The 11154-nt window shown below is 49.9% G+C and overlaps 1 protein-coding gene across 1 annotated transcript in view; it reads left to right on the forward strand.

The window, feature by feature from the left end:
- FAT2 (FAT atypical cadherin 2) overlaps window positions 1-8531 on the forward strand; it is a 64323-nt gene extending 55792 nt beyond the window's left edge. The window contains exons 21-24 of the mRNA XM_023515043.1: window positions 914-1355; window positions 4250-4403; window positions 6490-6947; window positions 7999-8531. Coding sequence (XP_023370811.1) covers window positions 914-1355; window positions 4250-4403; window positions 6490-6947; window positions 7999-8531 — 1587 coding nt within the window. The remainder of the gene's footprint in view (window positions 1-913; window positions 1356-4249; window positions 4404-6489; window positions 6948-7998) is intronic.
- The last annotated feature ends 2623 nt before the right edge of the window (window positions 8532-11154 follow it).

Here is an 11154-nt window from a genome sequence, read left to right on the forward strand (position 1 = left end):
CCGTAGCATCACAGCTCACAGCAACCTCAAACTCTTGGGCTTAAGCGATTCTCTTGCCTCAGCCTCCCAAGTAGCTGGGACAACAGGTGCCCACCAATGCCTGGCTATTTTTTTTTAATTATTGTTGTCATTGTAGTTTAGCAGGCCCGGGCTGGGTTCAAACCCACCAGCCCTGTGCATGTGGCTGGCGCTCTAACTACTGAGCAACAGGCAACAAGCCTAAATACCATATTTTTATAAAAAATAATTGTATTTTCCAAAATAAAAAAAGAAGAGAGCCATTGTTTTACATTTTGGCAAGCTGCTCTTCTATCTGGCTTAACAGAAGTTAGCTGGCTTCCCATACCTACTTCTGTATTCATCTATTGTGATAGCATGTGTCTCCAAAACTTCACTGGATGTTTGTGAGATAACAAGAGTAAAAAGACAAATAAAGTCTTAACATTATTATGAAATAGTTTTTTTCTGATGGATCCTCTGAAAAAGTCTTGGAGACCCACTTTGAGAACTGCTGAACTGTTGAATAAGGAAGTGGAAATAAGAGGCGGGTGGTTTGAATCCCTGAAGGCCAGTCTTCACAACTGAACAGGCCTGTGAAGAAGAATTTAAAATATAGGGTCTTGCCAGCAAGGCATTTCTGGGCCCCAGTTTCTTCATTTGGGAAATGGAGATGTCACCTTTACGCAGACCATCCCATGGAGTACAGTGAGAGCCAAATGAGACCTCAGACAGAAAAGGATTTTGAGGGCTTTTATGTTCTAAAAATGCAATGTCTAAAACAGCCTTGAAAATCATCAAACACAACCCCTCTTACCCATGAAAATATAAACACTCTTTGAACTAGCAGCCCATTCGTAGTTTCACAGGGACTTCTAGGCTTTGCTGATGATGGCTATTTGGGTTTTCTTTGCAGCTGGTCAATGGGGTGCCCCAGCTGGAATACCACTGTTCAGGAGGTTACTATGGAAACCTCTCCTCCCAGCGCCCCGTGAATGACCAAAAGTGGCACTCCATCCTGGTGGAGCAGATGGACACCTCCATTCGCCTGCTGGTTGACAGCATGGGCGATGCCTCTCTTGCGGTCCCAGGGAACTGCCAGAGCCCAAGGTCTGAAAGACACCTCTTGCTGGGAGGCCTCATCCTCTTGCCCTCTTCCTCAAATGTCTCCCAGGGCTTTGATGGCTGCCTGGATGCTGTATTGGTCAATGGAGAGGCACTGGAGCTGCTGGCCCATGGCAAGACGGTGGCAGGCTTGCTGGAGACGCAGGCCCTGGCCCAGTGCTGCCTCCACAGTGATGACTGTAGCCAGAACCCGTGCCTCAACGGTGGGATCTGCTCACAGACCCCCGGGGCAGGTAAGGGCTGCAGTGTGGGGAGTGGGGTAGCCCTAGGGTCTATCTCAGAAGGCTCTTCAGAGGACCCTGACATTGACCTAATAATCGTATGTCACTGTAGAGCCTACAGAGCAAGTTCTTTCACCACAGCCCCATGAAGGAGGGAAGAAGAGAGAGAGTTCCCCTGTACAGCCAGGAAGCTGCAGGGCCAAGGGATACCAAGAGAGGGAAAGGAACATGGCCCAGGCCATTCGGCTCTGAAGTGGGAGAGGCTAGTTGGGGAGGAGGTCTCAGTGGAGAACTCCTGCCTCTCCATTCCACATCTCCCTGTCTTCCTCTCACTGTCCTGTGAGTAGTGGGTTGGGATCTGCTAGGCCTACGCTAGGGGAAGCCAGGAGTCTTTCTTCTCCCTCAACAAAAACTGCCTTTCTTTCTGCTTGGGGGGGATAAAGGTGGACATGAGTGGGAACATTAGGTACAGAGGATTGAGTTTATCACATACCTTAGTGTTATCACTGGTCCATGCCAAGTCTCTTTCTCACCCCCCCCCCTTTTTTTTGCTTGGGAATTTATGTTTACATAAATAGGAGATCACATATTTTCCCAAAAGTTTTTATTTAACTGTTTTTTAATAATTAGAATTATTTTTTATTGTTTGGGATTCATTGAGGGTACAAAGAATTAGGTTACACTGATTGCAGTTGTTAGATAAAGTCCCTCTTATAATTGTTTTCCACCCCCCAAGAGCTGTGCCATACACCATGACCCTCTATCTCCCTCCCTTCTCCCCTCTCCCCACTTGCTCATTCCCCTACCCCCGCCTTTTATTAGCTCAATTCATATTAGAATTGAGTCCCTTGGATTCTTGCTTCTCCTTTCTTGTGATGCTTTACTAAGAAGAATGTGCTTCACCTCCTCCAGTTTAATACAAAATATGTAAGTCTCCATCTTTTTTAGTGGCTGAAAAGTATTCCATGGTATCTATATCCCACAGTGTGATAATCCATTCCTGGGTTTGTGGGCATTGAGGTTGTTTTCACATTTTGACGATTGTAAATTGAGCTGCGATAAACATGCTACTGCAATTGTCCTTATGATGAAAGAATTTTTTTTCTTCTGGGTAGATGCCTCGTAATGGGATTGCAGGATCAAATAGGAGGTCTAATTGGAGTTCCTTGAGGATTTTTATTATTATTTATTTATTTTATTTTATTTTTATTTTTTGCAGTTTTTGGCCGGGGCTGGGTTTAAACCCACCACCTCCGGCATATGGGGCTGGCAGCCTACTCCTCTAAGCCACAGGTGCCGCCCCTTTTTGAGAATTTTTGATTGGCTCATCATTCTCTCATTTGTACCTGCAAAATATCCAAGGACTCCATCACTCTGTCTGTCCCAGCTGCTGTTCCTCTGACCCAGGCTCCCATCACTTCTCAGCTTTTCTCTAGGACCAGCCACCTGCCTGTTTTCCAGCTCCTCTCACTGCCTTCCACCTTCCACCCTTCCACAGAGCCAGAGTGACCTTATCCACTTCTGATCTGTGGAGAAACAGGCAGAGGTGCTGCACCCTGAGCCTTCAGGATAGGATGGAGTCCAGATCCCCATACGCGGCTTCTCTGCACTCTCCCTGTTCCTTGCCAGGCCAGCCCACCTTGTGGTTTTAGCCCCTGGAACATGCCGCACCCTCTCTCAAGCCTCTGCACACTCTCCGCCTCAGCCTGACTTTCCTCTTTGCCCTCAGTCTCCTGCCTGCCTAATTTCTACTCATCCTTCAGGTCTCAAATGCAGTATCTCCTCACTCCCAAGACTAAGCTAGCCTCCCACTCCCAACATTTCCCTCCAGTGATACTGATTTTATAGTGACTGAGACGACGATATTATAGATAACTGTGTGGGTTTGAATCCCAGTTTTGCTATTAACTAGCTTAGTAACCTCGAGCCAATGTCATTGGTTTTCTCTGCCTTTTTTCCTCATCTGCTTGCCCTTGTGCCCATCCTTGATGAGGATGGTAACAGTTCCTGTCCTCAGGGTTGCTGTGAGGATCAAGTGAACCAATACATGAAGATTCTGAGAGCAGTGACTGGCACTAAACACGTGTTTTTTATTATTATTATTATTATTATTATTATTAGTCTGTTCATTCCTGCTCTTTACCTCTGCGGCCCCTAACCCCTGGGCAGCAGACTGGTACTGGTCCGTGGCCTGTTAGGAACCCAGCTGCACAGCAGGATGTGAGCAGTGGGCAAGCAAGTGCAGCTCCATCTGTATTTTTAGACACTCTCCATTACATCAAGGCCTGAGCTCCACCTCCTGTCAGATCAGCACAGCATTAGAGTCTCATAAAAGCACAACCCTACCGTAAACCGCATATGCAAGGGGTCTAGGTTGTGGGCTCCTTATGAGAATCCAATGCTGGATGATCCGAGGTGGCGCTGAGGACATAAGCAGCAAACTTTAGAAGTCACTGTCCTCCATCCTCCCCAGATGGGACTGTCCAGCTGTAGGAAAAAAGCTCAGGGCTCCCACTGATTCTGCATTGTGGTGACTTGTATAATTATTTCATTATATGTTATAATGTAATAATAAATAGAAATAAAGTGCACAATAAACGTAATGCGCTCGAATCATCCCCAAATCTCTCCTCCCCCACCCTCTGGCCTGTGGAAAAATTGTCTTCCATGAGACCAGTGCCTTATGCTAACAAGTTTAGGGACTGCTGCTTATGTGGCTGTAAGCCCTTTGAGGGCAGCAGCCGGATGCTCTAGTTCAGTGCCCAGAACAGTGTTGAGCACATAGGAGGCCCTCAAAAAGTCAATGGCGATCGAGCAGCTACGTGAACACAGGGGTCTCACAAGTGTCAGGGCCTCCCCTAACTGCTAGGCCAGTGCACTCCTCACCTGTCTCCTCTTCCTCCCAGGCTACATCTGCAGGTGCCCCCCACAGTTTTCTGGGAAGCACTGTGAACGAGGAAGGGAAAACTGCACTTCTGCACCCTGCCTGGAAGGGGGAACTTGCATCTCCTCCCCTGAAGGAGCTTCCTGTAACTGCCCTCACCCTTACACGGGAGACAGGTGAGCCCAGGAGAGGCAGCCTGCCACAGACTCCTCACCCTGGGTGTGACACCATTAGGGAGTAAGCTATACATTCTGGCCTTGAGAGAGGCCAGTGGGAGGCCAGGTGCTGAGTGTTCCAGAGACTGACCTTTAGGCCTTTGGCACAAGTCAAGCGTCTCCCTCCAACCATCTGCACCAGAATGCTTTGGGAGAAAGGAAGTACTTGATAAAAAGAGATTCCCAAGCCCTATTCTGAAACTACCGAATTAGAATTATGAGTTGAGGCTTAGAAATCTACCATTTTAATCAGCTTCTCTTGGTAGTTCTAATCCTTGCTGCAATCTAAAGATGGATGAAGTCCTTGTTCTTTAGCTGGAGATTATGACTTGGGGAAAGTGATCCACTCGGTATAGGCACTGCTGTGTTTAGAGCCCCACTGAAGGCTGTCTGCGCCTTGTGCCCTGGAGGGCTACAGCAGCTGCAAGTGAAAGAACATAATTCCTAGAATCCTACAGGCAAAAAGACTTTGGCAATTATCTGATTTTATGGCTCCCAAACTTTGGAGTCTTTAAAAATATCATGATGGTGGGCAGTGCCTATGGCTCAGTGAGTAGGGTGCCAGACCCATAATACCGAGGGTGGTGGGTTCGAACCCAGCCACAGCCAAACTGCAACAAAAAAAATAGCCGGGCGTTCTGACAGGCCCCTGTAATCCCAGCTACTTGGAAGGTTGAGGCAAGAGAATCACCTAAATCCAGGAGTTGGAGGTTGCTGTGAGCTGTGACACCACAGCATTCTACTGAGGGCAATAAAGTAAGACTCTGTCTCAAAAAAAAAAAAAAGAAAAGAAAAGAAAATCATGATGGAGACTTGTAAAAAATATAGATTCCTGGACCCAACCTAGATCCACTGAACAAGAATTTCCAAAAATGGGCCGGATTCTATTTTTAACAAGTTGGCTGGGCACCTGTAGCTCAGCAGTTAGGGTGCCAGCCACATACACTGGGGCTAGTGAGTTCAAGCCCAGACAGGCCTGCTAAAAACAAGTGACAACTACAACAAAAAAATAGCTGGGCATTGTGGCAGGCACCTGTAGTCCCAGCTACTTGGGAGGCCGAGGCAAGAGAATCACTTAAGCCCAGGAGTTTGAGGTTGCTGTGAGCTATGCCACCACAGCACTCTACTGAGGGGACATAGTGAGACTCTGTCTCAATTAAAAAAAAAAAAAAAGCTCCCAAGGGAACCCCTTGCTATCAGCCCATGTATAAAAGCCAGTGATATAGTCCACCCACTCATTTGATAAATGGGGAAACTGGGGCCCAGACAGGGAAAAGCCCTGCCCCAGATTCCCCCATGTGTTGGTAATCCAACTGCTTTTTCTCAGCAACTGGCACTTCCCGCCCCACTTCCTGCCCTACTTTGCAGTAGGAAATGCTGCTATCTGCCCATGCATATTGGTGGTAAAATTTCAAGCATGGGGAGATGTTTTAGATTCAAATGGAATTGGGGAGCCTTTCCCAACACCCCTCAAAAGTAGATAAAATCGGTCATTTCCTGGGAACCTTACACCTTGAAAGACCAAGCCGGCAATACCCTGGGAGGTCGTATGGTTTCAGGTGCTTTCCTTGAGCAAGGGTAAGGTAGCTGAAGTGACCAGGACTGTGTGGGGCTTGTAGGAGAGAGCAGCAGGTAACACAGGTGTCTGGTCACTGTTACTGGGCAGCTGCTGACTTGCATCTGGGACCCTGACATTATTGCTTGAGAACACCTGTGTATGCTATGCCTCTGCTGCAGCAGTACGGGAGGAAATCTGACCTCATGGGTGGAGAGGATGTCAATGCCTAGCTCTCACTGGTGGAAAATAATAGACATGCCCTGAGCCCAGAATCTGATGGTCACAAATGAGGGACATACTTTACCGGTAGAGAAGATAAAAAGTTCTGATGTTGATAAGTTTGATAATAATTTTTTTTGGAGGGGGGGATGAGAAATGGGAGAGGGTAGGCTTGAAGGCAGAGGTCTCCAACCCAGAGATGTTTGTAAGAGGAGGCAAGGAAAGGGCAGGATATTGACTTGGGCCCTGACTGCATCTCTGTCCCTGCAGGTGTGAAATGGAGGCACGGGGATGTGCAGAAGGGCACTGCCTGGTCACTCCTGAGATCACAAGGGGAGACTGGGGACAGCAGGAGCTGCTGATCATCATGGTGGCCATAGTGTTCATCATCGTGAGCACCGCTGGGTTTCTCTTCTACTGCCGCCGCTGCAAGTCTCACAAGCCCATGGCCATGGAGGACCCAGACCTCTTGGCCAGAAGCATTGGTGTTGACACCCAAGCCGTGCCTGCCATTGAACTCAACCCGTTGACCACCAGCTCCTGCAACAACTTGAACCAAACAGAGCCCAGCAAGACCTCCGTTCCAAATGAGCTCGTCACATTTGGACCCAACTCTAAGCAACGACCAGTGGTCTGCAGTGTGCCTCCCAGACTCCCACCCGCTGTGGTCCCTTCTCACTCCAGCAATGAATCTGTCATCAAGAGAACCTGGTCAGGCGAGGAGCTGGGTCAGTACAGCTGGAGGCCCTTATCCTTTGGGAGTGATGGGAGGGGATGGGAAGCCTAAACACTCTATTATCTGGGGTGCAAGCATTGGTAGCCACCATCCACTCTAGTCTTTTGTGATGGGATATGATGGGATGTGCTCAAGGGCATGATGCACTCAAGGCTGGAGAGGATGGTAGGTTTCTTGACTCAGAGTTTGTGGCTCTTTCTGTTGCACTATGATCCACTCTTCTAAATCCCAAGCCTCTCCATGAGATTGATGATCATGGCAGGAGCTTGTGGACCCTGGATAGGACTAGGTAGAATCCCTGGAAAGGAAGGGGATTTCAGCACATTTGCGCTTCTGAGAAGGGAAAGAGGCACAGTGGTCAAGGCTCCTAGTTGCCCAGTCTGGAGGTGTGCAGCAGTTTCAGGCCAGACCTGGCTGGCCTAGCAGAGGACCTCACCCTCCTCTCATCTTTGGCTCAAAAGGAAGTGAATTCGCAAAGCACTTCATGTTTCTGGCATAATCACCAATAGTTACAATAGGTATTGGTTGATAGGAGTCCATAAAGATGAAGTAACTTGTTCAAACTCACCGAACTATTCAGTACCAGAAACAGGGCCTAGGACCAAAGACTCTGGTCTTCTGATTTCCAAGCAACATTTCATTTTATCACTCTGTGATAGGCACCATCAAAACTGTGAGCCAAAACTGTGTTTTTCCTTCAGTTAAGGAGATGAACCCCACCAATAGGACTTGGGCTGGGGTTGTCATATCCAGCAGTAGGGGTTAGCCGCACGGAGCCACCAAGTCTTCCCTGTTCGCTGGCCCCCGGCTCAGTGGCAGAGATGTGAAGAATGTACAGGCATTGGGTTAACCCTCTAGCCTTGAATTTGCCTGTACCGAATTCCATGTATCAACTTAAGTTCCCAGAAACAGCACCACAGATGGCCACATACCCACCCGCACCTGGGGCCATCTCCCCATGTACTGAGTTACACGGTGTAGGGCCAGATGGAAGCTTCACCAGGGAGACTTAGTACTCACTCTGTCTTGCTGTTCCCTTTCAGCGTATCCAGGTGGAGCTGTGGTCTGGCCCCCTACCTACCCCAGGAAGGATGGCTGGGCATACGCCCACTCTGCAGTGACCCCGGGCCCTCTGCCGCCCTCACCTCACCGCCACTCCACCCCAGCATCAGTGCCAGAGCCCACTGGCCTCTATGGGGGCTTCCCCTTCCCCCTGGAGGTGGAGAACAAGCGAGCACCTCTCCCACCCCGTTACAGCAACCAGAACCTGGAGGACCTGATGCCTTCACGGCCCCCCAGCCCCCGGGAGCACCTGCTCGCCCCCTGTCTCAATGAGTACACCGCCATCAGCTACTACCACTCGCAGTTCCGGCAGGGCGGGGCAGGGCCCTGCCTGGCAGAGGGGGGCTACAAGGGGGTGAGGATGCGGCTCAGCCGGGCGGGGCCCTCTTACGCTGACTGTGAGGCAGAGGGGGCACCTCTCGCAGGCCGGGGCCAGCCCCACATGCCCCCCAACTATGAGGGCTCTGACATGGTGGAGAGTGACTACGGGAGCTGTGAAGAGGTCATGTTCTAGCTCCCTTTTCTCGAGCAGGGTGGGTAGGAGGCCAAGGATTTGGCACCTTCTTCCTCTCTCATAGGGAGTGAGCTGTGTGTGGCTGGGACAGTGGCAGGGAAGCCTCCAACCCCAGTCCAACCAGCCACCCCATGAAATGTGCTCTTCAGGTCCCCCAGCTAGTCCCTGAGGGTGGAGGGAAGCTGAGGATGGAGCTCTAGAAACAGCACAAGGGTCCCAGGAGAGGGAGATGCTTAGAGTGGTTGGTTACCTGGAAAGCCAGGAGCAACTGGCTCCCGGGGTGGGTGAGAGACAGGCCATTTCCTGGTCTCTCAGTCCCCAGCCAGGCAGGGCCTGAACTACTGTGCTAGGTCACTCTGCTGGGACGGTTCTTACACTGGCCTACAGCTGCATTTTGGAGGCAGGCAGGTTCATGCCTGACAGGAAACCACTGCACCTGCCACACAGATGAGCCAGTGAGGGCCATGCAGTGTCCCCTGGGGTCCAGAGGTGAGCAATAGGTGAGCAGGCACAAAACCCACCTGTGCACCCTGCCTCATCTGTACATCCATCACGTCTGTCAACATGCGACAGGGATAAGATAAGGGTGACACGGACTCTGGAAGCATCACTTGGACCTCATTTCCCAGAGGTCCTGCTCCTGCAGCTCAGATTCAGAGCAACTCACTCGCCTCTGAAAGTCACATGACTTTCCACCAGCCGGGGCCCGCCAGGATCTGCGTAACCCTGAACCTATTTTGTTATAGAATTCAGACCTCATGAGACTGTGGGTTCTTCATCCCAAGTTTCCCAGGCACTTTTGGCCAAAGGCAGGAAGGAAATCATTCTTCATTTAAAAAAAAATTCTTAGGCACTTTTCAACCTTGCTGTCTGGATGAATTTTCCCAAATGGACTTTTCTTCTCTGGACACGAGGAACTCAGAACTCTCATTCGAGGCAGGGTAGAGGCAGGAAGCTGGACAACAGTGTCCAGGCTGGACACGCCACCCTTTCCTGCCTCTCATCTGCCGTTCAGATGCCTGCCAGTCAAGTGTTACCTGCAGTGACTCAGCCCTATGCATGGAGGGTCAGTGTGGGCATGTGTTTACACACGTGGGCACCCATGTACAGTATGTGTGTACACATGTGAGTGTGTATGTAGCCAGGAGTGGTGGAGACCAGAAGTCACCCTGGCCTCTGGTGGCCTCACCACTCCCTTCTCCTGGTCCACTGCCTTTTCAATGAGTTATTTTTGGAGACAGAAGTCAAACAGAAGAGCAATGGCAGCTCACCCACAGGGTGCCGCACACAGAGGGTGCAGTGTGGGTGGGGGCCTATTCGGGTGAGTGGCTGTGGTTCTGCGTGTGACTGTGAGCGCAAGTGACGAGATGCATGGTTTTGTTGGTCATTTGAGGTTTTTTTAAAAAAATAAAGTATCTTTTTTACTGTTATTTTCTGTGTCACTTAGCCCATTTGAAGTTGGGTCAGGGGGATGATATGAGGGTCCATGGGCCCTTCTAAGCCAAGATTGATGGAATTTGAAAGCTGGACGGAATCCTAGAGATCATTAAGCCCAGTGATTCCCTTCCTGGCAAAACTGTTCAACTAGATTCCTGGGCCCTGTCCCTCACTTCATTTATGAGAACCTCTGGGGCTAAGGCCCGGGAAATTATTTGGAAAAAGGCCTCCAACTCTGATACAACTGTCCTTAGTGGTTCAAGTCCCTCCATTTAAAGATGAGAAAGCTGGGGCTCTGAGTGATGAGTCACTAACTAGCAATGTAGCCAGAGGCCCAGGACAAGAGTTGGGGACTCCTGCCCCCAGCCAGCACCCTGTACCACATCGCGCTCATGGGGGAGAGGGGCCTTACCCTTGCAGGTTTTGGAAAGGCAGCCATTGCAGGGCCCAGAGTCAGTCTGTGGCTGCTCCTCTACCACTCACCTGTGGCCCAGCTGAATGTGACTTCACCAGGCAACCATGGTGGCAAAAGCCTTCTGCTGAGTTCCCAATCCAGCTGGGCAGAGGAGGCACATCTGTGGGAGACACCACAGCAGACCGTGGCTCTGGAGCTGGGCAGGTTTTTCTGCAAGTCTGTTACACTGTGGCCTTGAATGTGCATGACTTGGCCTCTGTTTTATTTTTTTTGTTAAGACTTCATTTTTTTTAGAGCAGTGTTAGGTTCACAGCTAAGTTGAGTGGAAGGTACAGAGATGTCCTATATGCCCTCTGCCCCCATATGGACCTCCCCCATTGTCAACATCTCCCACCAGGTGGTATATTTGTTGCATTTGCTGAACCCGCACTGACGTGTCATTATCCCTTGAAGCCTATACTTCACATTAGGGTTCACTCTTGGTGCTGCACATTCCATGCGGGTTGGACAAACGTATAATGACGAGTATCTATCACTATAGTAGATAGCGCAGTTTCACTGCCCGAGAAACCCTGTGTGTCCTGTCTATTCGTCCCTCCTTCCCCAAACCCTGGCAACCCCTGATCTTTTTACTGTCTCCATGCTTGTGCCTCTTCCAGGATGTAATGTAATTGGAATCACATAGCAGGGCCTTGTCAGACTGGCTTCTTTCACTTAGTAATATGAAAGACGCTGCCATGTCTTTTCATGGCTTGACAGTTCATTTCCTTT

The sequence above is a fragment of the Otolemur garnettii genome, unplaced genomic scaffold (assembly GCF_000181295.1).
Source record: "Otolemur garnettii isolate 467f Iridium unplaced genomic scaffold, OtoGar3 scaffold00003, whole genome shotgun sequence".
Classification (NCBI taxonomy): domain Eukaryota; kingdom Metazoa; phylum Chordata; class Mammalia; order Primates; family Galagidae; genus Otolemur; species Otolemur garnettii.